Genomic DNA, 27,330 nt, shown 5'->3' on the forward strand with positions numbered 1-27,330 from the left:
ATTCATGATTGCCAAAAGATGGAAACAACTATGGTGCCCATCAATCAAAAATGGATAAACAAATTGTGGTGTGTACACATGATGTAATATTATGCAGTTGTAAGAAGCAATGAAGCTGTGAAGCATATGACAACCTGGAGCACGTTATGTTGAGTGAAGCAAGCCAGACACAATAGGACCAATACTGTATGGTTGTGCTATTATGAACTAAATATATTGTGTTCATAATACATGAACTAAATAAACTCATGGGGTTAATAATTAGAATAAAGGATAATCAGAAAATAGAATGAGAGTAGAGAAATGGAAAGCTGAGGGTTAATTTGTGCAAAATTGGTAAAAAAGATGTTGATAAATTTTTGGAAATGAATAGAAATAGTGAACATGCATCATAGTGCTTGTAATTAGCAGTGCTATTATATGAATGACAGTAGTTGAAAGTAGAAAGTCTAAAGTCATGTATAATACTAGAAGGAAAGCTAAAAATTGTAAAATAGTAAAAATCCTCACGTGAAATATGAGTATGGGTAATATTTGAGGCTGAACAAATGTATGTTAATATTCCAAGATGCAAATCTCAGGCAAAAATACAACCAAAGCAACCTATGGATAGGAGCTTATAATAATATACTAATTATCTTTCATTAAGAGTAAAATCAAAAAGGAAATACACTCAGGGAAAGAAATTAGGCACAAGGTACTACACATTGCTTGATTCCATTCATACAAAATATAAATAAAAATAGAGAGACAGAAAAAGAATAGGAGCTATGTATGGCAGTAGAAGCATAGAGATTGAGAGATGACAAGTTATTTTGTTTGTTGTTTATTATTGGAATAATGAAAATGGTCTAATAATGATTGGAGTGATGAATTCACAACAATGTGATTATTTCAAATACAATTAATGGTATACTTCAGATGGAGTGTAAGTTTATGAATATTTATCAATGAAATGGATAAAAAAGGGCTTTACATTTTGATGAGGTCCCATTTACCTTTTTCTTTTGTTGCTGTGCTTTGGGTGTAAAGTCTAAATAACCATTGCCTAACACAAGGTCCTGAAGATGCTTTCCATGTTCTCTTCTAGTTTGACAGTTCCAGCCTTTATATTTAGATCTCTGATCCATTTTGAGTTGATTTTTTTGTAGTCTGCATAAGGTAGGGGCCCACCTTCATTCTTTTGCAAAAGGATATAGTTTTCCCAGCACCATATGTTAAAGGGACAATTCTTTCCCAAATGAGTGGTCTTTGCCCCCTCGTCAGAAATTACTTTTACGTAATTGAGGGCTGATTTCTGAACTATCAATTTGATTCCATTGGTCTGTATTTCTGTCCTTGTGTCAACAGCTAGCTCTTTTGATTACTGTGACTATGTATTAAGTTTTAAGATAGGGAAATGTGAGCATTCCAACTTCATTATTCTTTTTCATGATGTTTTTGGCTATTCAGGGTCCCTTACCATTCCATGTCTATTTGATGACTGGCTTTTCCATTTCTGCAAAGAAGGTTGTTGGAATTTTGATTTGGACTGTTTGAATCTATTTAATTTTCCAATCCATGAATATGGAATATCCAGCCATTTATTTAGTTCTCCTGTGAATCTTTTAATAATGTTTCATAATTTTATATGTACAAGTTCTTACATCTTGATTAAATTTATTACTAGATATTTGACTCTTTCAGTTGCTATTTTAAATGGAATTGTTTTCTTGATTTCTTCTTCTGATTGTTCACTGCTTGTGAACAGAAAGACTACTGATTTCTGGGTGTTGATCTTACACTCCATCACTCTGCTGAATTTGTGTATTAGTTCGAGAAGCTTTGTTGTGGGTTTTTTAGGACTTTCTGTATAGAATCATGTAATAAGCAAATAGGAAAAGTTTTACTTCTTCCTTTCCAATTTAGATGACTTTAATTTCTTTTTCTTACCTAATTGCCCTGATTAAAACTTCCAGTACAACGATGATTATTAGTGGTGATAGTGGACATCCTTGTCTTTTTCTTGATCCTACAGGGAAAACTTCAAGTCCTTCATCATTAAATATGATGTTAGCTGTGATCAGCCTAAGACTCCTGCTTCACTTCACTCCTCTAGGATGGTCATTCTCTGAAGCTACTGGGTAAAAGGTCAGATCTTGACAATCTGAACAATTCTTAAAGTCTTCACCATTGCTTTCTCTTGTCCTTCAGTTATTCCACTTTCCAATTTTACCTCTTGATGGCTCTTTCCCAAAAGCCATTAAAGAAAATTCAGAGTCCCACAGTGCAACTTGTATCCCTGCTAATCCAAGTTAAAGCTTTCCCCACAGAAATATAAGTACCCATAATGATTATAATGTCCTATAGTATTTAGTCACTTGAGTTCTAGAGTAGTTTAGACCTGGATTTGAATTCTGGTTCTAATAATTGTTAGTAGTGTTACCTTGGACAAGTTCCTAAAACCTATTAACACTAAAGTGCCTTATCTGTAGAATGGACGAAACCCATATAAAAATCCTTTATAGTGCCTGGCTCAAATAGGTATTTAACTAATACTCAAATGTGGTTTAAATAATCTTTAATAGGCACTAACAAAAACATCATCATTTATCATAAACAAATGTCATGAGCCTCCAAATAAACGCTTCAAAACAAAACTAGTTCAAAAGTTAGTTGAGGACTCCCAATACATTTTGGTGAAAGGAGTGTTCATAAATGTTTGAATTTCTTCTGACACCATTATTACAAAAAAAGTTGCCAATATTTGATAAGATTATCAAGAAACAAATAAAGGTTAAAAATACCTTTCTTTTCAATTTTCTCTTTCACCTTCTTTTCTTCTTCTCCTCTTCCTCCATTTATCTGTTCATTGGCACCAGATGGTAAAGTTGTTACTGATGTAGACTGTATCACATTTTCAGAAAGTGTAGGATTAGCTTGCAGTGGAGTACCAGATGGGACTGGTATTTGTTTCACTGAAATAGAAATGAAATAGACCTTATTTATATTCATATTTCTATAAACAAACAAGATGAGAAATGGAACTGTGAATCACAAACAGGTCTTTTTAAAAGAAAAATTCACTGCATATGACTAAAGAGGCTACGGACTAACATCAGAAATTAAATGTATTTTGGCCATTAATGAGGTAACAAAAGAATAAATAAATACATATTCCTATTCAATCACCAATCACTAAAGTGAGGAAACTTCAGATAACAAATTATTATACCTAACATTTATTACGCCCCAGACACTTTCAAAATGCTTTATATAAATTAACTCATCTAATAAATTTTCTAAGAGGAAGATTCTAGTCATGAGTATATTTTACACATGATAAATCTCAGTCACACAAGGGAGGAACTACACATTTCATTGTTTGGCAAGACGACAAGTTTTTCACTCAGGTTTTCTTTTATATCGGGGGTTCTTAACCTTTTTTGTTCACAGACCTCTTTGCCAGTCAGATGAAAACCATGCACCCTGTACTAAGTCCACACTACACTGTGTATTATTTAATAAATATTTGACACCTGCAACAATCCCTCCCCACAATAATAATGTTATTCTGAATTTTCAATTCAAGCTCACAGACCCCCTGAAATCTTTTTACAGACCCCTTGGCGGTCCGTGGACCCCTGGTTAAGAACTCCTGGTTTTATATTTAATAATCATCTGGGAAGGCATTTTAATATTAGTTATTTCTAGATTGCAATTAATGAGAAAAAACATTACTCATTCATAATTCTATTTCAAAAGACGATTTTTTTAAAGAAGCAAAAGAAATTTCTTCAACAATGCTTAAAAATAATCCCATAGCCAAGCAATCGTGGAAAAATCTTGTGAGGGACTCTGATGTGTCTTAGATTCCGGCCAACATTCAGACTACTTTTAGGAGGCATTTTTAAAGATCCCTGGAGGCTAGATGTGCTCAAAATTCTAATTTGTCTCATTTAGTAAAGTGAAGTTATATCTATCCCTATTTCATGATTTACAATTAGACAGAATGGACCACTTCAATTCAAATCACTAATTTAGTTTGATATTTCACAAAATTAAGAGTTTAAAAGTTTAATGTTTATAGGGTTGAGAGAAGTGAAAGCAACTTTACATTGCTAGTATTTTTTAATTGTTAATTTAATGCTATACTATTCTGTATCTAGTAGTCTTGGAAAGCATCAACTAGCCTCACATATTCTATCCAATACTATCTCTGGTTGATAGCTCTAGGCACACATTATTGACTTTTCTGTTACTTTTATTTAGATAAGGGTAGAGTTGATACTGTAACATTAAAAACATAGGAAGCTCAAGAGTTTGGGCACCTGCCTACCACACAGGAGGTCCCAGTGTCTCCTAGTGAAGACAAGAAAGACAGCAATCTGAAGGACAGGCTGGCATGGTGAACTGATGCAACAAGATGACTTAAAAAGGAGACAGAGGCAACAAAATGAGAGACACAAAAAGGCGACGAGGGGAAGTGGCTCAAGTGACTAAGGGCAACTCTCCCACATGGGAGGTCCTGAGTTTGGTTCCCATTGCCTCCTAAAGAGAAGCCGAGCAGACACAGAGGGCATTCAGTGAATGGACACACATAGCACACAATGGGGGGGAGGGGAGCAGGAAATAATCTTAAAAAAAAAAAAAAAAGTAAGAGTACTTCTCACCATACTTGGGCCTCTTTTACTCAGGACATATTTGATTTTTACAATCAAATGCCTTTCTGTGTGACACTTTGAAATTGCAAAAGAACTATTATTAATATTGTTTAAAATTTCAATTTCATTTATAACATAGCAGTTGAAATGATAATTATCTGCTCACTTGGATAACTTAAAAATTTATGATTTGGGGCAAATTTCTTTATATCTCGCTAAGCTTCAATTTCTTCATATATAAACAAAGATATTAATGCACATATATTTTTAAGGTTGAAATAAATAACACATGAAAAGCACTTGGCCTACAGTGCTTAGCAAACAGTAAAACCTAATAAAGTTAACTACATATTATTATGGCTAACTTTTTAATGATTATTCAATAGGGAACAGTGATGGTTAAGGTGAAATACAGCACAGACAATAAAAGAGGAGGTTTATGAACCAAAACTTTGCCACTTTTTTGTGTGATCTCGGGTAATGTTATTTGCTTTTTGTAAGCTTCCATTTTCTCTTCTGTAAAGCAGGGTTGTTGTAATGATAAAACGAGAAACCAAGCATAATACTTAATAAACACTTAATAAAGGATATAATTACTATTATTATAAATCATAACCCAATATTTCTATATTTAATCACCTCCATTTCGAATTTCTGCCTGAATTAACTCTTGTTTCAGTTCTTCAATTTCTTTCTTTAGTTTAGCATTTTCAACACGAAGTTTTTTCTCTTCTTTCAAAGTTGCCTGCAAAACTAGGATCAAACAAAATCTAGTTAGATATGGTTGTGTTTTCTAAAAGTTCTCTTATTAATTCTACTTGAAAAGAGTGCAAACAGCAGATTTAACACAAATAACACATTTGGCCAGTTCCTTTGCGTCAGCCTAATTTTTATGAAAACAAACATGATGTTCAAGAGTGGAGGGAGAAAGAGAGAGAGGGAGAGAGAAAGGGATGAAAATCTGCAAAATAATAGTGAAACAGAAAATCATGTTCCCAGCTTCTGTAAAGATGCTTACTAAAATCAAATTACTACCTTATCATCATTGTAACTAAATTAAAGGGAATGGTAAATAGTTTAAGAATGTAGCACAAAAGTGACAATAAAGAATAAATTATTAAATAAAAAGTATTAGACATATTAAATTACAAAAAGAAGAAAAAGTATGAGGCATAATAATGACAATGAAGAAATATTCTAGTATCTTTTTTTAAGTTATTTCCTTTTAAAGACGTCAAATAATCTTTTATTCTTAATGTAAGAGAAGTTGAACAGGTCAAATATTCAATGACCAAAATACTTCAAAGATTTTCTCAATATGTAATGTGTGTCCTAAGGTGAACAACAGAGTCTATAAAATATAGTAAAATAACAATTGTTCTCAGTGGGGTTGGTTCTACATACTACGTGAGATTTTAAAAAAGGTATAGGAATGTTCTCGGTTATCACAAAAAATGGTAGTTACTACTGGGATTTATTGGATAGGGTCTAGAGATGCCAGATGTCCTGTAATATGCTGGATATTCTTGCATAATGAAGAACAGTCTCATATATTGCAGAGCTTTCCATGATCCACTGTACAGTGTATAGGGGAAGATCCTGTTAAAAATTACTTGAGTTTAGAGCATGGTTATTTTTTGCAAGTAAACACAAAGTATTTTTTAAGCACTTTTATTATACTCTCAATTTTCTAGGATCACTACTATGTAAATCAAGGGAAGACCGTACTTTTTTTTTTTTCCAGAGCTCTACCTAAAGAATCATTCATCCTTGTGAATAAATCAAATACTACTCTGACAGCTGTTTGTGGTATCTGAGTTACCTAAACAGCAGACCAAGTACATACCTGTATTATTTGGCATTGCCATTTGCTACATTCGTCATTTTCTCATTAAGCCTAATAGCATAGTCCTGCCTATGTATTTATTTGTTGAAATATACATTATTACAATTTATAACTTATTTTCTTCTTATTTCTCCTTTATATTACATATAGGATTAACGCATATTAACTGTTTGAAATTTTATGTAAGGGTAGGTTATTTTATCTAAGAAATGATTTCTTTACTGGACATTAAAAGGAATTTTATAAAATATTTACTATAACATAGGAATAACAGGACTGAGAACCACCAGAATAGGCAGCCAAGGAATAAGGCGAATAAAGATGAAGAATCAACATGCAACTAGAGTAGAAAAGCTTTTTCTTTTAATTAGAAAAATTGAAATGTAATAAAGATACCTAAAGAAATGTGTGACAGTTTGAAGTTCTTTTCTGAATCCCAAAAGATTATATTCTTAAATGAGCCTATCCTTGTGGGTGCAGTACCCTTTGACTGCATTAGATTTACTTTAGATCACTTGATTAAAATGCTTTTGACTGGACTTCAGTAAGGTGTGATGTGACTCAGGTTGAATCTCCTTCCTCTTGCTCGGTCTTACATAAGGAAGCTGCCATTTTTGATCCTGCCATGTGAGAGAGAACTCCAGGTTCACCTATAGCTGCAAAAAGGCAGCGAGAGGAGGCCAAGAAAGAGACAAGCCCTATGCCTGGGTTGCACAGCTGAACTCCTGGAAATGGTAGATTTTGGAAGGGAAGGCAGAGATCAGTGACCATATTGCTTCACCATGTGGCAGAACCACTAGCAGCTGACTTTGGTAGATTTTGGAGGTGAAGGCAGAGATCAGTGACCATATTGCTTCACCATGTGGCAGAACCACTAGCAGCTGACTTTGGTGAGAAAGCATCTCTGTTGATGCCTTCATTTGGACATTTCATGGCCTTGGAACTCTAAGCTTTTCCCCTAAATAAAATTCTCATTATAAAGGCCAACCCATTTCTGGTATTTTGCCTCTGTAGCCCTTTGGCAAAGTAAGACAAAATGTATTTATAACATACATTGGATCACAGAGACTCACTGATCATTTCCAGTCTCTTTATTTTAATAATGATAAAGTTTTTGGGAAAAAATTGAATGATTTGTCCAAAATCACTTAGGTCTATTGTGAAAAAGCTAGACTTAAATGACCTTAAAACTTCAGATTCTCCAAATAATGCTTGCCAAAATGTTCCTTTAGTTATAATTTTTTTTCTCAAAAAAGCTTTTAGGATGGTGAATGGCAATTTATTTGAGCCATATTCTTATGAGTCTCTAATATTATCAATATTAAGAGCTACAGAAATATCAGGAATTAAAAGAAAAACCGAGAAACATCATAAAAATGAAATGATCGAAATGGTATCTTAAAATTAAAATTAACAAAAAAAGAATAGGTAAAGGGAAAATTTTTTGGAAAGTAAATGTAGGATTCTGTAAGCCATCTGCAGTTTTATGTAGGAGAAAGAAACATTTATTTCTATTTGTGACAAGAAAAGATTGTGGAACTTTCATTACTTCATTAAATGGGTGTTGAGAAAATTTGGTTTTAAGGAATAAAACAGACAAACAAAACAAAAACAAAAATAAGTCCTGAAGGCAATAATCCAGGTTTGGTATTTTTGTGAGTGTTGCTGGGGGGGGAGTGGTGGGGTGGGGGTGGTGGGGTTGAATGGGACCTCATATTTTTTGAATGTAATATTTTTACAAAATGAATAAAATTTTTTAAAAAAATAGCAATTTCTAAGTAAAAATTAAAGAAATATTTCCACATAAAAATCATTTCAAAAAATGCCTTAGTGTGAGTAATATAAAAATATAACAACATTCTCTTCTATACAAGGTTAGAGGAGATATTTGACTTTATATTCTATTTCATCCAATTTTCTTTATATCAAATCTCTAATTGTACAGCAACTTAAAGATCATGATCTTTTTTAAGAAGACTTAAAATAGATATTTTTTCTCTATATATCATACATTCACTATACACTGATTTTAGTTTTAGTCCTAGATATTATGACACTCAAAATTAAATATTAAAGGAATTTAAAAGTTTTCAACAAGATTATTAAGTAATAACTTATATGGTAAATATATTTGTTTCGCTCTGTCAATAAGCAATTCATTTTTAAAATTTTTTTTTACATTTTAAAATTTTCTTACTTGCTTTCTCCTTAAGAAGAGCAACTTGCTGCTTAAGATATCCAATAATTTGATCTGCCTCTGCACCCTTTTGTTCCAGCCTCTTCAGAACAGCATCGCTGGTTGCCATTTTTGCCAAAACACGGAAGAAAATCCTAAATTATAAATTATAAAATACAAGTGATAAGTGATATTGTGAAAGAAATACATTTATCATTCAGGACATGGTAATAAGCAGTCTGAAAGGAAAAACATTTTCTATCGTAACTTTATCAATACGTGAGAACAACACTTTTCCTAAGTACAACAACAAACCGATAGCAGAAATGTTAAAATAAACTCGTCAATCTGTTTGGGAGAAGAAATATGCATTTTTCCTAAATGCAGAAAACATGCTATTTAACCACATTTCAGGTTTGAAAATTTCAAAGTACTTAATTTAAGACTTCTAAAGAAAAATCATAAACAACAGAGTCTATAAAATACAATAAAATAACAATGGTTCTCTGTGGGGTTGGTTCTACATACTACGTGAGATTTTAAAAAGGTATAGGAATGTTCTTGGTTATCACAAAAAATGGGAGTTACTACTGGGATTTATTGGACAGGGTCTAGAGATGCCAGATGTCCTGTAATATGCTGGATATTCTTGCATAATGAAGAACAGTCTCATATATTGCAGAACTTTCCAGTGATCCACTGTACAGTTGTATAGGGAATTTGATAAAATATTTACTATAATATAGGAGTAACAGGAGCAGTTTGTGTATGTGTGAGCAATGACAACTATGCCACAACTGCCATTTAATCTATAGTGATTTTAAGACATCAACAATTATAAAATACATCATTTCAGATATGTAAAAAAGAGAAAAATGTGCATCTAAGAATTGGTGAACTATAGTAATTTTATTCATTTATTTTCTTCTCTTCTCCTATCGTCATCTCACATCTTACCCCCCAAACTTCTTTCCCCCATTTGCTTTGTGGGCGAATTGCCAATTTACCTCACTATGAAAGAACATCTTTAGTATGGTGCTATGCAATGTGGTACTTTTTGGAAGCAGGTTAAAAACACCAGATAGAGTTTAAAATGTATGTGTCAAAGACTAGTATTTAAAGTATAGTAATCAATAAAATTAAATAAATTGTGAGCAATGCATCCCAGGGATAAAGTAATGAGCAGTCACTCTTCTAAGAATTCCAAGGGTCTTTCATCTACCTTTGCCAAAATTTATAAAGGAGCTAAAACAGTCCTTCTTGTGAAAGTTCATATTTGTTCTTTATTGTTTTCCTTATTCACCCAAGGGTCTTCTTCCCCTTTACTGATGAGGACAGAGGAGAAGGAGAGGTTCTGAAGGGTTTAAATGAAGACTATTAAGAGGATGACCATAAATGGATGGCTCTAAGAGGACAGTGCATGTATTCTGTGTACATTAACACAGAAAACTTCTCTTCCCAGTAAAGTGTGTGTATACAATTCAAAGAGGGATTTATATAGGCATTCCATGACTCTCTTTTATCAAGCAGGGCCCTCTTTTACCTGGTTCAAATTTTCTTCAATAGGATTTAACCATCCCTTTCCATGCACAGATATACTCACCACTATCTTTCTCTCATTTCTTACCCAGGAACACAGGAATTATAGCCACTCCTTTAATGGGCCAGGCACATTACATTCACTGTCATTTATTTTACAATTTAGTGAAATGTTATTTGCATTTTATAGATAAACTGAAATTATATGACGTGTCTATGACCAACTATAAAATGGCAACACCAAGATTTTAACTTAAGTGTTTCATACTCTAAGACTCACACCACAATTCTTTTGGTGGTACTGGGGATTGAACCCAGTACCTCGTACATGGGAAGCAGGTGCTCAACCACTTGAACTACATCTGCTCCTCTCACAATTCATTTTTTAAATGTCTCCCAAACTCCAATTAAAGAAAAAAAAAATGTAATGCACTATCCGTAATCCTCTTTAATATCTAAAATAAGAGTATCCCTTGCTGAGTCACCATTATTTCAACCCAGGATTGAAATAAAAGCCTCCTAACTGGTGTCCTTTCTTCTTCTCTTGTCCCCTTCAGTCTACTCTCAACAGAAAGGAGAGTGATACCATTAAAGAGTAAGTCAGACTTTATTTCTCCAACACTCAAAACTCTCCAAAGGCTTATTTCATTAAGAATAAAACTTAAAATGACTACAATATCCTTCACGACCTGTTTCTGCTCTCTACGATTTGGTCTCCTGTTACTTCTTCACTCAAACTCCGTCCCACAGGCTTTCTTGTATTCCAGGCAAGTTTCTGTCTTACGGCGGCCTTTGCAACGACTAGTCTCTTTGACTGCACTTCCCCAAGGTATATACATGGTTAATTCTCTCACTTTTGTCAGATCCTCACTTAAAAGTCATCTTTTCAATAGCGTCTTCCCATGTCACCCTAAAATTTCAACTTCTCACCTCATACCTTCCTTCCCTTTTTTATTACTTTTATCTTAACACTAACCACGACATAAAATATGGTGTTTCCTAATTTATTTAGTTTAGAATGTGTCTTCCTCATTAAAATGAGAACTCCACGGGGAGAGAAATTTTTGTTTAGCTTGTTGTTCTTTACCCAAAGCCTAAAACAATGCGCATATGGGCGTTTAACAAACATTCGCCGAAAGAATTCCTGTACTACCACTCCCCCATCCAAGTCCTAGGACACACGTATTCACAAAAGAGCAAAATATGCTTGCGAATATATATTTCCCGATAGCATTGCTTCCTTCAGCTCCGTAACCTATTTCGCAAACTTCGCTCCTATACGAGGTCCCAAGCGCGTCCCTACTTTCTCATGCCAAGATTAACCCAAGAACCAGCATTCGCGGGCCAGAGCTTCTCTTACGGAGGGGAGTGAGAGAAAAGAGACAACTTCGGTAGCAATCAACCGCTCTCAGTCCTTCACTCACATAAATCGCGGAACTGTAGTTTCCAAGCAGCTTCAGACTCACGCAGAGCCTCCCGCACTTGAAGGCAGTGAGAAAGGACCCAACACGCTGTCTCCACTAAACGCCTGAGCGACCCATAAATTAAACCGCTAAGTCTCTTGCCCCTTCCTGTGCGCAGTCCTGTTCACCAGCCATATCACGTTCTCTGCCTTCCATTCTCTTACCCAACATCAATCTTCTGCGCACCTCTTCCTCGGTTCCTAAATTTTGTCGTCGGATCAGGCAAGGGGCAAGATGTCGGCAATCGTGGTCTTTGCTCAGGCCTGCGTCGCGGTAACTGTGAGGTCAGAGGCACCCGCCAGACTGAATCTGAGAAGCCGGGAGAAGTCTGGGAACTGTCATTTGAGGAGGCTGGTCTCCTGCTTCTGGCCAGGTTCGGAGCAGAGAACCTCGGCGAATTTAGCTCGCAGGCAACTGGCAAGCTCCGGACTCTCGGCGCTCCAGGAGCGACCTCTTTTGTGCAAGCACAGGACCCGGTCCACTAAGCAGTAGCCCGAACACGAGCTACAGCTGCAGCGCTGGGTCCAGTATAGAAACTCCGGTCCCCAGACTCAGAGGCAGGTATTCGGGTATTTTAGTTTTCTGTGTTGTCGTGGGTGGAGCTCGTGGGAGGCGTAGAAATGTCAGTGTAGCGAGTAGCTGCGAGTATTAACGGTGAGAGAAATAGCGGAGCCGTGGAGCTATTTGCTGCTGAAGACTATGTCTCCATCCTAGCTACCTCCGTCTTCCTCTTAAATCACCAGTTTACCCGAGTCCCTTGGGAACTATAGGCAACTTTTTGGAAGTAACCCCTGCATCTCTGCCTCAAAAATAATAATAATAAGGCTTAAAGAGGAGATAAGAGTGTGTGAACTCTGTCCCCCATTACTCACTATAAATGTGAATTCTCGCTTTTGTTTGTTTCTGGCTGTCGGAATTTAGTCAGTTGTTGAAGTGTACCGTTTCCTTGTGCAGTGGGAGGAAGTGAAAAAGCGGTAAGAAGTTAGTTTAGATTGTCAGTGATTGCTTTCTAAGGACTCCTTTTCCTGTTTCTTTTTAATGACACAAAGACAACTTTTTGAGAGAAGGCTATATGAATTAAATGACTAGGTGAATAAATCTGAAACTTCTATTTATGATGAAATCATCTTTTGCCCTATTTTTTACATTATTCTTTTCCACAATTGAGTTATTCCACTCCAAGTTTTTTGAGGCCACATTTGAGTTACTCTACTCCAGGTATTTTGTTCACTGTGGTTGGTCTGCAGTTGGAAAGTGACTTCAAATATTTGTTGAGTGAATGAGTTTTCAGACCCTTACATTGTTTTCTTTTGTTTTGTTTTTTAATGACTGTTTAATCCCTCACATCAGCTGTACTTTCTGCTTGTTTCCACTCCCAAGTGTGTATGTCTTAGCCTTTTTATGTGTATCCATCTACAGTATTTGAATCAGAACACTAATGAAGTGTTTTATGCTAACTTATTGTTTAATCTTTTTAAGCCATTTGCATTTTGTTTATTTGGTTCTTTGATTTTTTAGTTTTCCATCTAAGTGATAGAGGCATATAGTTGAAAAAAAAATAGTTTAATAGGATTGTGTAGTAAAATTCAGTAATTCACTGTTTTACTCTCCCTGCCCTCAGTCCTGTTCTTCAGAGATAACTTTTTTTAACCTTTTCTAATTCTGGATCTATATATTGAATAATTTGTTAAACTGCAAATTGTTTTTTATTGATTTATTCTTTTGTTAGCTCACACCATTTGCAACTTTTCTTCTCCAGAGTTTTGAATATTTATAATCACACTTTTAAATAGGACTAGAAATTGTGATTACCTTTATAATTCTAAATAATATATGTAAACTCTGCTTCTTTTCACATAAACTTTTGAAAATATATTTTGGCTCCTTATTTGGTAAAATGAGAAAAGTGTCTGTTCTGCTGCGCTAAACAAATGAGCCCAGCCAAGGTCCACCCTGGCCCCTCTTCATAGTGACTCTATTGATAGCAGTAAAAAGTAACCTAGATAACAGAAGTTCCTGTAATTTTAACAACTGATCTATTTGTGTTTTTGTGCTAAGCCGTATACATATGTCATCTCCTTTAATCCCCTAAACAATCCAATATATATTATTGCCTCCAGTTTGTAGATTAACTTGTAGAGCCTGAGGGGTCCTATTCACATGGACTTCAATGAAAATGGTACCCCCATGATATATATGTTTGCACGTCTTTTGTTGTCATTTAGTTCTCTGAGACCTTGTTCAATTTTTTATGTTCTTTTCTTCATCCTTTCTTTTGTATGTTCACTTTCAGAGAACATTTCTTCAAGCTCACCAGTCCTTTCTTCTGCCTCCTCAAATCTGATATTATATGATTCCAATGTTTTTAAAATTTCATTGGTTGCACCTTTCATTCCCATAAGATCTGCTATTTTTCTGTTATGCTTCCAAATTCTTCTTTGTGCTCATCCAATGTCTTCTTAATATCCTTAATCTCTTTAGCTATCTCATTGAATTTATTAGGGAGATTTGTTTGAACATCTTTAATTAGTTGTTTCAACTCCTTTATGCCATCTGGAGACTTATCTTTTTCCTTTAACCGGGCCATAGCTTCGTGTTTCTTGGTGTGGATTGTAATTTTTTGTTGGTGTCTTCGCATCTGGCTTCCTAGAGTATTTATTCTGGGTGCGGTTTTTCTCTTTAGTTTAGGGCTTCCTATTGTTTCATCCTTGCTGGTTGTACAGTAGGAGCCAAGCATGTATTGGTGCTGTAAGCTTGGAAGGCTCAAGCTGCCATCATTACACCAGGGACCAATGAAACTTCTTCCAACTTTCTCCTTTGCCAGGGGTAAGGACAGAGTCACAGCTATGTGGAATAATTCACATGCAGGCCTAGTCTGTAGTTGTCCAGGGAGACTGAAGCTTACAACCCTTTCTCCCGTGCCTGGGGCAGGGATGGGACTGCAGGTGTGGTTCAATCTATGCAGTTCAGGTTCAAAATGACTGCAGTTGCCCTGGTAGACTTCTGATTTTCAATCTATGGCAGCCAAAGTTACCTGCAGTTACCTATATAGGCTGGTGCAGGGCTCCTCAGCCTCCTCCCCACCAGAGGTGGGGCTGAAGCCTAGGCAGGCTGCAGGCAGATCTGTGTGAAAGAAACTGGTTCCTGTCGACACTGAGAGTTTCAGGCAACTGGGCTTCTCAGGCTGGAGGTGGAGTCAGAATGGCAGCTGCTGGCCTCTTTCTGACTTGGGCTGGTTCACACCCCCCTGTTCCAGGGTTATCTCTTAACCAGCCAAGTCTACCAATCAGTAGCCGAAATTGGCAGCCAACCGTCTCCTCCTCCCCTGGTTCTGGGAAATGGAGCTTCCAATTCCTGTCACAGAACAGCTTCTGTGGTGGCTCGTGCTGCCAGAGTAGGACAATCACCAGCCTCCATGGCTTGGCTGGTAATTTCCCGGAGAGGCTGGCGCTGGTTCCCGCAGCTGGAGGTAGCACTGAGGCCTAGGCTAGACCTGCAATATGATCTGGATGGGAAGAAGCTGGTCTCCACCAGCACTGGGATTTTCAGTCCACCCCACTTCCCCTTGTGCCAGGCAGGGAGTTAAGATGGAAGCTCCTGGCCTCTTTCTTACTTGGACAGGCTCAAGCTTTAGCTGCTCTCAGTATCATACTGTAGCCTACTGAGTTTCCTCATCAATAGCTGAAATTGGTGCCCAACTGTTGTCGTGGCTGACCGCCGCTCGGTTGGGAGGCAAAGCCTTACTTGCGCCGCTCTCGTAAGCAGCGGGCTGTCGACGCAACTCACCAGCCATGCGCCGGAGACTGCTGGCCTGGGCTGCTAGTCAGCAGAGGAGGACCGCGCTACAAACTCAAGCAGACCACTGGCTAAACGATGCAACTGGTTTTATTAGCCAAGGCGGAGGAGCCAGGGTATGCAGGTTAATGCGCAGTTTGCGAATGAGTCCGGGGAGGGGGTGGTAAACAGGAGTTACATAGGGTGAACGCGGAAGCATTATTTGATTGGTTGGGACCGCGGTATATCTATATATGGTGGCCTTTAGGATTACTAGTTAGGTTGGGGGGTGGAAGCATGAAGGCAACTCAGTGCATGCGTACTGTCTTTGACCAGTGACTCAGCTCTCTTGAGGGCTATCCCTGAGCTTACTCAAGGGCGTGTAGGGTCTAGAGTTTACTCATAGTCCTGTCCCTTCCAAGGCGAGTCTCATGGCTTGCACTGCAGCTGGGCCGGCTTTTCCATCACCCAACCATATCTTACTCTCCCGTTTTGGGGAAGTGGAGCTTTCAATTCCAGCCTCGGAACAGCTCCCAGGGCAGCTCGTGCCTCCAGTGGAAGATGGGCACCGGCCTCTGTGGCATGTAGTGCTCTACTTATGAGTCTTCTCTGTGGATGGCAGTCTCCTCCTTCCACTCCTTCAAAAACATTGCAGTATGCTCTTCTGGTCTCCTGGAACTCCTGAACAGGTGCTTCAGCCAGCTCCAGAGAGGTCTGTGTGTTTGCTAACTGCCCTGTAGCAGGAGCTGACTCTAGGAGCTCCTTACTCCACCACCATCTTGCTGTTTGTCCAAATGTGCTTAGTTTTAAGATAACTTTGTTATGAGGCAGGAGAAGTTGTGTAGGTACAGAATTTCAAGGAGCAAAATGAATGGAGCTATGCTGATATTAAGTGGGGTTTGTTTGTGAGGAAAACCCAAAAGTCTAGGTTAGCTAGGTTCTAGATAATCCCTGCCACTAGGAGAGATATTAGAACAAGAAATCAAGGCCAACAAGGGTGTAAAGTTAAATATTTATGTTGGGGTTTCCCTGGACATCGACGGAAAAAACATTCAGGGTTGCACCCAAAAATTGAACATAGTGGTTATTAGTTAATTTAGGACTAACATGCTCCTATTGTTTGAGAGAGTAGTAGGAGTTTCCCAGATGAAGTTTATTATTTTGACATTTTCCTAGTCTCTTAGGTGACTTTGCAAATACCTTTTTATTTTATGCCCAAAACTATTTGAAATGCATCACGATATTACAACAATTCTGCACAGAATATCACAATCTCATTTACTCTTTTTGGTCCCATGTTGGCTATGCCATGAAAATAAGTTGACTTATTTAAATTAGATAGTGTTCTACAGAAATTTAAAGAATTTTCTTGACAAAATAAATCTCTTCTTTCTAGTCACCATAATACTTAAATTTTTAAAATACCAGCAATATTATCTTTTTCCTTGTATTTTAATTCTCCTTAGTCTTTAGACTAGCCCCATTTACCTTTTTTTAAAAAAGATTTATTAATTTCTTTCCACCTCCTTCGTAGTTTGCACTTGCTGTGTCTGTCCTTTCTTGTTTCCTTTCAGGAGGCACTGGGAGCTGAACCCAGGACTCCCAATGTGAAAGGGAGGTGTCTAATCACTTGAGCCACCTCTGCTCCCTGCTTTGTTGTGCCACTCATTGTTTTTCCTCCCCGCGAGTCTTGTGTCATCCTGTTTTGTCAGCTCACCCCACCTGCCCTTCATGCTAGCCCGCTGTCTTGTTTAGGAGGCACCAGGATCCAAACCAGTGACCTCTGATGTGATAGATGGGAGCCCAGTCACCTGACCCACATTTGCTTCCCCCCATTTACCTTTTAATTGAAGTCTGATTTCTTTTAGTTCCTTTAATTGAGGTGGCCCTTTAGAATCAATGCTGCCCCCTTTTTTTTTTTTTTTTAATATCTTTAAAGCTAGTTAACTTTACTTGGAGTTCAAGGTGCCATACAGGCCTTTAAAATTTCTAGAGAGCTATTAGATTATACAAAGAGTAAAGCATTTTAAGGCTTAGATAGAACGATTAGAGATCAGAGTTCAGTTTTAAATGTATCTGTGGCAAGAGCTTACAATCTAAGCCCTAATTTCCTTGCATTTTAAATAAAATTGTTTCTACAGATCATTAACTGCAGAAATGGTAAGAGTTTTGCTTCATTTCACTTTTACCTGGGTTATGTTAATCAGCAAGCAAAACTTAACTTACAGACTCTTGCCTTACTTTTTCTTTATAGTCCATTTTGTTTAAGGTAAACTGACTGCATGCTCCTTTAGGGGAGTATCAGAGCAAAAAATTGTAACTAATAAGACATTTTTGTTGTTTTCATAACATCACATTTTTCTAAGAATAACTAAAGCTATAATGATCAATATCAACATGCAGATTAGTCTTAGGATAGACTAGACAGTGATAACTTCAAAAGTCTTTAAAATTTTTCGCATAATTCCCGAATATATTGGTAAGTGAGTACCTGAGTGAACTACCATGCCTAGACAGCAGCAAAAAATTAGTATTGATGCTAAGAAAATGGAAGACATGGCCCAGGAATATATCAAGCCCCCAGAAGAGATGCAGGATGTGAGACAACTGATTAATGAGATGCACACAAATTTGCAAAAACAAATTAATGAGTTGAAAGACAATATAAAGAGATAAATGACATCAGGAAGACATTGAGCAAGCACAAAGAAGAATCTGAAATCCTGAATAGAAAAGAAACAGAGCTCATGGGAATGAAAGACACAAGAAGTGAGATAAAAAACACATTAGAGTCATACAACAGCAGAGTTGAAATAATAGAGGAAAAAATAAGCAATACCAAAGACAGAACAGCTGAATTTAAAGAGAGAAGACTTGAAAAAATTGAGCAGGGACTTGGAGTTGAATGACAACATGACGTGCAACAACATGTGTCATGGGAGTTCCCAAAGGAGAAGAGAAGGGAAAGGGGGCAGAAAGAATATTTAAGGAAATAATAGCAGAAAATTTTCCAGCTCTCACAAAAGAAATGAACTTACATGTCCAAGAAGTGCATCATATCCGAATCAGAATAAATGTGAATAGACCTGCTCCAAGACACATACTGCTCAGAATGTCAAACGTCTAAGACAAAGAAAAATTTCTGAGAGCAGCAAGGGAGAAGCAAACCATTACATAAAAGGGACACCCAGTAAGGCTTAGTGCGAATTTCTTATCAGAAACCATGGAGATGAGAAGACAGTGGTATGATACAATTAGGATACTGTAAGAGAAAAACTGCCAGCCAAGAATTCTTTATCCAGCAAAACTGTCCTTCAAATATGAAGGTGAGTGTAAAATATTCACAAACAAGCAGAAACCAAGAGAGTTCATAAAAGAGAATCCATCTTCGCCAGAAGTATTAAGGAAGTTTTAAAGCCTGAAAGAAAAAGACAGGAGAAAGAGGCTTTAAGGGGAGTATAGAAGAAAGAAGAGCAGAAAGAATAACCAGAAGAGTATAAAAAGACAGATGAAAGTATAATATGACATATGAAAACCAAAGAATAAAATGGTGGAAATAAATAATGCATTTAGGGTAATATCATTGAATGAGAATGGATTAACTTCCTGATCAAAAGATGTAGGCTGATAAAATGGATTAAAAAACATGAATCATCCATATGCTGCTTACAGGAAACTTACCTTAGGTGCAGGGATAGAAACCAGCTGAAAGTGAAAGGTTGGAAAAAGATGCTCCAAGCAAATTAAAAAAGAGCAGGGGTAGCTATACTAATATTGGATAAAACAGACTTTAAATGCAAAAAAAAATAAGAGATACATAAGACCATTATATATTAATAAAAGTTACAATTCATCAGGTTTGTTATGCACTTACCCTGGTTAGGTGCATAGATACTTATTCCAAAATATATCAGAAAAACTCTGGCAGAACTGAAGAGAGAAATAGACACCTTTAAAATAATCACTGGAGACTTCAAAACACCACTCACATCATTAGATAGAACAACCATACAGAAGAACAACAAAGAAGCAGAGAACTTGAACAATATGAGAAACAGTTAGACCTAATAGACATATATAGAACGTTGCATCCAAACTCAGCAGATTATACAATGTTCTCAAGTGCCCATGGATCTCTCTCCAGGATTGACCATGTGAGAGAGCACAATGCTGCTCTCAATAAATATAAAAAGATTGAAATTATACAAAGCCTCTTCTCAGATCATAGTGGAATGACACTGGAAATCAATAATAGACAGGAAAGAAGTAAATTATCAAATGAATGGAGGCTTAGCAATACACTCCTAAATAATCAGCGGTCAAAGAAGAAATTGCAAGTGAAAAGGGTAAATATATTGAGACAAATGAAAACAAGAACACAACTTTACCAAAACTTATGGGATATAGTGAAGACTGTCTTGAAAGGGAAATTTATCATCTTAAACGCCTATATTAAAAAAGAAGAAAGAGCTAAAACCAAAGATTAAACTGAACGATTGGACTAACAAAAAGAAGAACAAACCAATCCCAAAGCAAGCAGAAGGAAAGAAATAATAAAGATTAGAGCAGAAATAAATGAAGTTGAGCATAACAAAATAATAGAGAAAAGCGACAAAACCAAAAGCTGATTCTCTGAGAAGATCAATAAAATTGATCTTGACCCCTAGTAAGGCTAACAAAAAAAGAGAGAAGAAACAAATAGATATGATAAGAAATGAAAGGGGGGAAGTTTCGATTGACCCCAGAGAAATAAAAAGGATCATAAGAGCATACTATGAGAAACTGTATGTCAACAAATTAGACAACCTATATGGAATGGACAAATTCCTAGAAAAGCACAGCCTACACTGACACTACAAGAAATACAGGAACTTAATAAAGCAATCGCATTTAAAGAGATTGAAACCATCATCAAAAATCTCCCAATGACGTGGAGTTGTCCTGGCTGGTGCGTCACGGACAATTACGGGACATTGTAGATCCCCCCAGGGCCCACTGGATGGAACGTGGGAGAGTGTGGGCTATGATGTGAACCATTGACTACGGGGTGCAGTGATGTTCAGAGATGTACTTACCGGGTGCAATGGATGTGTCATGATGATGGGAGAGAGTGTTGCTGTGGGGGGAGTGGGGGGTGGGGGTGATGGGGTTGATTGGGACCTCATATTCTTTTAATGTAATTTTTAAAAATAAATAATTTTAATTAAAAAAAAAAATCTCCCAATGAAGAAAAGTCCAGGCTTCGCAGGTGAGTTCTATCAAGCATTTCAAGAAGAATTAAGACTAATCCTGTTTAAACTCTTCTGAAAATTTGAAGAGGAGGGAAAATTATCCAACATATTTTATGAACCCAATATCACCCTAATACCAAAGCCAGATAAAGACACTGCAAGAAAAGGAAATTACAGACCAATCTCTCTAATGAACACAGATGCAAAAATTCTTTAGAAAATACTTGCAAATTGAAACCAACAATATATCAAAAAACTTATACATCATGACCAAGTTGGTTTATTCCTGGTATGCAAGGCTGGTTCAACATAAGAAAATCAATCAATGAAATATACCACATTAACAAATAGAAGGAAAAACCAAATCACATGATCATCTTAATCAAAGTAGAAAAGGCATTTGACAGAATCCAGCTTCCTTTCTTGACACAACACTCCAAAAGACAGAAATAGGAGGAAAATTCCTTCGTATGATAAAAGGCATGTATGAAAAAACCACAGCTAACATTCTACTCAAGGGGAAACTTTCCCTCTAAAATCAGGAATAAGACAAGGAGGCCCACTGTCACCAGTGTTATTCAACATTGTACTAGAAGTCTAGCTAGAGCAATTAGACAAGAAAAAAAAAATAAGGGCATTCAGATTGGAAAAGCAGAAATAAAACTCTCACTATTTGCAGATGACATGATCCTATATTTAGAAAATTCTGAAATATCTACAACAAAGCTCCCTGAGCTAATAAATGAGTTAGCAAAATGGGAGGATACAAGATCAACATGTAAAAATCATTAATGTTTTTGTACACTAGTATTGAGCAATCTGAGGAGGATCAGGGAAAAAATTCCATTTACAATAGCAAGTAAAAGACTCAAATACCTAGGAATCAGTTTAACCAAAGAAGTACGGGATTTATGTGCAGAAAACTATAAAACAATGCTAAAAGAAACCAATGAGGACCTAAACAAAGGGAAAGACGTTCCGTGTTCATGGGTTGGAAGACTGAATACTGTGAAGATGTCAATCTTACCCAAACTGACTTACAGATTCAAAGCATTAAGAATCAAAATTCCAACAGCCTACTTTGCAGAAATAGAAAAAGCAATTACCAAATTCATTGGGAAGGGAAGTGTGCCAAATAGTCAAAAGCACTCTGAAAAAGGAGCAACATGGGAGGATTTTCACCGTCTGACCTTGAAACATATTACAAAGATACAGTGGTCAGAACAGCTTGGTACTGGCATAAAGATAGCCACATCAATCAGTGGAATAGTATTGAGCATCAGAAATAAACCCTTGCCTCTACAGCCAACTGGTTTTTGACAAACCTATCAAGTCCATGTTAGCAAGACAAAACAGTCTCTTCAACAAATGGTACAGGGAGAACTGGATAATTATAGCCAAAAGAATGAACAAGGATTCCTATCTCACTCCCTATACAAGAATTAACTCAATGACCTAAGTATAAAATCAGGACCATAAAAATACTAGAAGAAAATATAAGGAAACATTTTAAAGACTTTGTGGTAGGTGATGATTTCTTGAACCTTACACCCAAAGCCAGTGCAACAAAAGAAAAAAATAAATAAATGGAAACTCCTCAAAATTAAACACTTTTGTACCTCAAAGGACTTTGTCAAAAGGCTAAAAAGCAAGCTGACTCAACGGGAGAAAATATTTCAAAATCACATTTCCGATAAGGGTTATAATATCCATGATATATAAAGAGATCTTACAACTCTACAGTAAAAAAAGACAAAAGACCTATTAAAAAATGAGCAAAAGACTTGAATAGACATTTGTCCAAAGGAAAAATACAAATGGCAAAAAAGCACATGAAAAATTGTTCAACATCACTAAGGATTAGGGAAATGCAAATCAAAACTACAGTGAGGTAACATTTCACACATGTAAGAATGGCCACTCTTAAAGACAGAGAATGACAGATGTTGGAGAGGATGTAGAGAGATAGGAACATTTATTTACTATTGGTCAGAATGCAAAATAGTACAGCCACTGTGGAGGACTGTTTGGCAGTTCCTTAAAAAGTTAAATATAGATTTTCTATACAACCCTGCCATATCACTAATAGGTATATACCCAAAGAACCGAGAGCAGTGACACAGACATCTTCACAGTAATGTTCATCGTGGCATTATTCACAATTGCCAAAAGTTGGAAACAGCCCAGGTGTCCATCAAGCAATGAATAGATAAACTGTGGTGTTTCACATGATAGAATACTATGCAGTTGTAAGAAAAAATGAAATCATAAAGCATATGACAAGATGGATGAACCTGGAGGACATTATGTTGTAGGAAGCAAGCCAGACACAAAAGGACAAATACTGTATGATTCTGTTACTATGAACTAAATATATTGTGTAACATATTGTATCATTTCATTTATGTAAAATATAAATAGAAATCAATTTATAAAGATGAAATTTTGATTAGTGGTTATATGGGGCTAGGGATGGCATGCTAAGTGGTGTGGAGTTTTTATTTTTGGAGAAATGAAATAATTCTAAAATTTTTTGTGGTGATGAATGCACAGCATTGTGATTATACTAAAAGCCATTGATTATACACTTTATGTAATTTTTATTTATTGACTTCCCCCTCCTCCCTCCATTGTCTGCTGTTTGTGTCCATTTGCTGTGTGTTCTTCTGTGTCTGCTTATATTCTCATTAGGCAGCTCCAGGAACCGATCCTGGGGCTTTCCAGAGTGGGAGAGAGGTAATCATTCTCTTGCACCACTTCAGCTCCCTGATCTGCTGCATCTCTCATTCTTTCTCCTCTGTGTTCTCTTTTTGTTGTTGTTGTGTCATCTTGCTGGCCAGCTCTCTGAATGGGCCAGCTCTCCTGCATGGGGCAGCACTCTACAGAGGCCAGCACTCCCAAGTGGGTCAGTTTACCACATGGGCCAGCATACCTTCACCAGGAGGCCCTGGGCATCAAAACCTGGACCTCCTATGTGGTAGACAGGAGCCCAATTGCTTGAGCCACATCCACTTCCCTGATTATACACTTTAGATAGAGTGTATAGTATGTGAATGTATCTCAATAAAGCTAATTAATACATTTTAAAAATTCAATTGGGGAATTACAAGACAGATGATACAAGGTTGGCTTTTATAAAGGGTATTTTATCTATCTATCTATCTATCTATCTCCCCTTCCCTTCCCCCCCCCACCCAGTTGTCTGCTCTCTGTGTCCATTCGCCATGTGTTCTTCTATATCCGTTTGTGTCAGCAGCACCGGGAATCTGTGTCTTGTTTTTGTTGCGTCATCTTGCTGCATCAGCTCTCCGTGTGTGCATCGCCATTCCTGGGCAGGCTGCACTTTTTTTTGCGCTGGGTGGCTCGCCTTACGGGGTGTGCTCCTTGCGTGTGGGGCTCCCCTACATGGGGGACGTGCTGCATGGCACAGTACTCCTTGCATGTATCAGCACTGCTTGTGGGCCAGCTCATCACACGGGTCAGGAGACCCTGGGTTTGAACCTTGGACCTCCCGTGTGGTAGGCGGACACCCTATCCATTGGGCCGAATCCACTTCCCTATAAAGGATATTTATTTGGGGTAGAAGCTTACAGATACCAGGCCATAAGCATCAGTTACTTCTTTCACCAAAGTCTATTTTCATGTGTTGGAGCAAGATGGCTCCTGATGTCAGGCTTCCAGGTTCTTCTCTTTCAGGGTCTTGTTTCTGTCTGGGTTCAGGGTTCTTCTCTTCCCAGGACTTCCTTTTTCCTGATCTCAGGGTTCCTCTCTTCCCAGGGCTTGTTTTTTCCTGGATTCAAGGTTTCTCTCTTTCTGGGACTTGCTTCTGTTTTCTCTCTGAGCTTACTTCCTGGGCCTCTAGCTTGAGGCTTCAGCATCAAACTGCAACATGAAAACTCCAATATCAAAAGACCTCAACTCAGTCCTTTGCCATGCCTTTTATCTGTGAAGCCCTACCCACCAGGTGTGGGGATTCAGTACCCTAATGACATGGCCAAATCAAAGCCCTAATCATAACTTAATCATGCCCTGCTACAGACCAGATTATAAACATAATCCAGTATCTGTTTTTGGAATATATAACTATGTCAAATTGCTACAGTCCACCTTCTGAATTCCAAAAAGAAATTACAGTGTTGAAAAAAACCTTAAATCAGTGACAATGCAAGTACTCAGTCATATCACAATCAATTTAAAGAAATACAATTTGTCTTGGAGCAAAATCTCATCTGCTATGTAGACCTCTGAAACTTCCTCTCAACCCTCTCAGAGTTGACCCCCTGGCTTGGCTTCTGCTTGCAGTTTATACCAAAATGCTAGACAAGAGAGATACACTGTGGACAGAATTGTCAGGCACAAAGAAAGCAGAGCTAATTTTGGAAATTCCAAGCCTCTGGAAATCAAGCTCCCAGAAGAAAGTGCCCCATTGGAGGACTTAACTGAACTCGGAACTTGTAAATCAGGATTGAAGATACAGTTATCTCAGAAAGACTTGTGGAAAGTCTGTCTGATGGCTTGGACCCCTGCTTCTTACATGCTAAACCAAAAAGGTTTTTGAGAGAACTGTATGAACAAAACCACTGTCAGCTTGGACTAAAAGGGACATGGAAAGGAAAGACTGAAGGAGAAACAGCTTTAGGAGGAAGGCCATGGAAACAGAGTTGGAATTAAAACATCACCTTGGGCCAAGAGAGGAACCCCCCTATGTGTACAGAGAGGGTGAATTTGCACCAGTAGTTGAAGAGGGTGGATGTTCCCACCTGATGTTCTGGGAGAGTTTTGCCACCCAGGGTACAGAGAGGGTAGAGCATATTCCCCAAGGATTATGGCAGTTAAGGTCAGCACCCTACAGGTCTGAGAGGGGTGGACCTGTCCCCCATGGATTAGGGAAGGCCAAGTGGTCAACTCATTGCTCTGAGAGAGTTGAGCCTGCATGCTAAAGGTTAGGGAAGGCCAGGTGGTCAGCTCGTTGCTCTGAGGGGTATGAAATATATACCAAACAAACAAACACAAATAGAGTTAGACACACCAACAGAAACATAAAACTCACTAATTTGACTCATAATTCTCACTCCTTTGGTGTGACTGGCTCCAAGCTTTCTATCATTTCATCTTTCGTTTTTACTGCTTTTTAGATCTCCTTTGGGACCGCTGTTGCCTGTAATATTCAAGCTTATTCTTAAAAACACTTTTATTAGTAACTAAGAACCACTTAGGAATACTTGAGCACTGTAAGTGTAGGTAACCACTAATTTATCAGACATAAATTATAAATTATAAATCTCTAATTTATCAGTTTAGACAGACATTTAAAACTTATATATTCTGGATTACTCTTCAGGAGTACACTTAACGTACAGACTTAAGGTTCAGGAGTATATCCAATGGACAGACTAGAAGTTCAGGAGTAAGCTATAATTCAAAACTGAAAAAGTTGTTGTTCCTGTACTCACCAGAAAATTTACTAATTCTTCACCCACTTTGAAAGAGACCTGAGGTTTCTTATGGGTGATTAGGATCCTTTCCTGACTGGTGGAAAGTGCCCCTGGGCCCCATCTCCCTAGATGGCTTTCTACATCCCCTGTAAGTTGTGGGTTTTGGGCTGTAGGGTTAGGAGTCTTTGGTACTCTTTTCCCTGTGAGACTGGGACATTCTCGTTTCCAATGCCCATCCTCCTTGCAGTAAGCATACTGCTGGGGGCACAGAGGCTTTCTAGGGGTCCTGGAGGTCTTACTGTTCATTGGTCCCCTCTATTGCTGGAGGGTTTTGCTCAGGATTGCTCCTAAAAAGGTTAGCATTTAATTTAGCTTTATATGCCTTTGTTTTCTTCTAATGTTTTCTTGGGCTGCTTCTAGGTTATAGAACACCTTGAAAGTAATCTCTACCAGGGCTGAAAATGGCAGTCCTAGGTTTCCTTCTACTTTTTGAAATTTGGCATTAATATCAGGAGCACTCTGACAAATAAAAGATTGATTAACATTTTGCGGGTTAACAAGATCTTCCAGGTCTAAGTCAGTGAACTTATTTGGAGGTGGGGGAGTTGTAGAAGCAGTGGCTTTACTCGAGACAATAGTAGCTAAGAGCTCATCAGTTGAATTAGAGACTGGGAGAATTTTTTTTTCTTGTTTCTATTCCCCTGTCTTTGCAATTATTTAACTTTGGCTTTTGGACAGGTGGTTGTTTAACTAATTCTTCAGCCAGCTGGGGTGGCAAGTCACCATTTTCTCTAATTTTAGTGTGCTGTGGGCCCTGGGCCTGACTAGTTGGAGTACACCATGTCCAAAACATTCTCTCAAGTTTCTCAGTTTAGGCTAATGCCATAAAGCACTGAATGTAAGGAATTCCATTCCACTTCCTTAAACTTCTACAGAATCGGTCTAAGTGTAGAATAGAATTATACTCTAAAGATGCTGGTGCTGGCCATTTCTGCTTACCTTCGAATGCGTATTGAGGCCAGGCTTCCTTATAAAGATGGATCATTCTCTTTTTTAGAATAGGTTTGTACCTAAGTTGTCCCCAGTATTTAATGATACAACCCAGTGGGTTACTTTTTCCCTTCACTTCTGAACTCTGTTTATTTCCCATTCTAATTAATAAGTTCAAAAACCAAGACCTAGACCACCAAGCTCAGCAACACTTCCTTAAGCCAGGGGCTGCT

General features: G+C 37.5%; 2 protein-coding genes across 10 annotated transcripts in view; one reads left to right on the top strand and one right to left on the bottom strand.

Moving 5' to 3' along the window:
- The window catches only part of AIMP1 (aminoacyl tRNA synthetase complex interacting multifunctional protein 1), a 51,934-nt gene extending 39,957 nt beyond the window's left edge, over positions 1-11,977 (bottom strand). The window contains exons 1-4 of one of the 3 annotated variants that reach the window (XM_004476204.4): positions 11,832-11,977; positions 8,687-8,820; positions 5,283-5,396; positions 2,787-2,957 (exon numbers count right to left, since the gene is read on the bottom strand). In XM_004476204.4, the coding sequence (XP_004476261.2) occupies positions 2,787-2,957; positions 5,283-5,396; positions 8,687-8,795 (394 nt within the window). In that variant the 5' untranslated portion in view covers positions 8,796-8,820; positions 11,832-11,977. Of the gene's footprint in view, positions 1-2,786; positions 2,958-5,282; positions 5,397-8,686; positions 8,821-11,564 lie in introns of all 3 variants that reach the window. The other 2 variants (XM_004476202.5, XM_004476203.5) reach the window with 2 other exon arrangements.
- Positions 11,947-27,330, top strand: part of TBCK (TBC1 domain containing kinase) — a 445,069-nt gene continuing 429,685 nt past the window's right edge. For 3 of the 7 annotated variants that reach the window (XM_071215231.1, XM_058294462.2, XM_058294485.2), the window contains exon 1: positions 11,955-12,224. The gene's annotated coding sequence lies outside the window, so the exon portion shown is untranslated. Of the gene's footprint in view, positions 12,229-27,330 lie in introns of all 7 variants that reach the window. The other 4 variants (XM_058294468.2, XM_058294472.2, XM_058294479.2 and 1 more) reach the window with 4 other exon arrangements.

Source organism: Dasypus novemcinctus, chromosome 1, assembly GCF_030445035.2.
Source record: "Dasypus novemcinctus isolate mDasNov1 chromosome 1, mDasNov1.1.hap2, whole genome shotgun sequence".
In the NCBI taxonomy this organism is placed as follows: domain Eukaryota; kingdom Metazoa; phylum Chordata; class Mammalia; order Cingulata; family Dasypodidae; genus Dasypus; species Dasypus novemcinctus.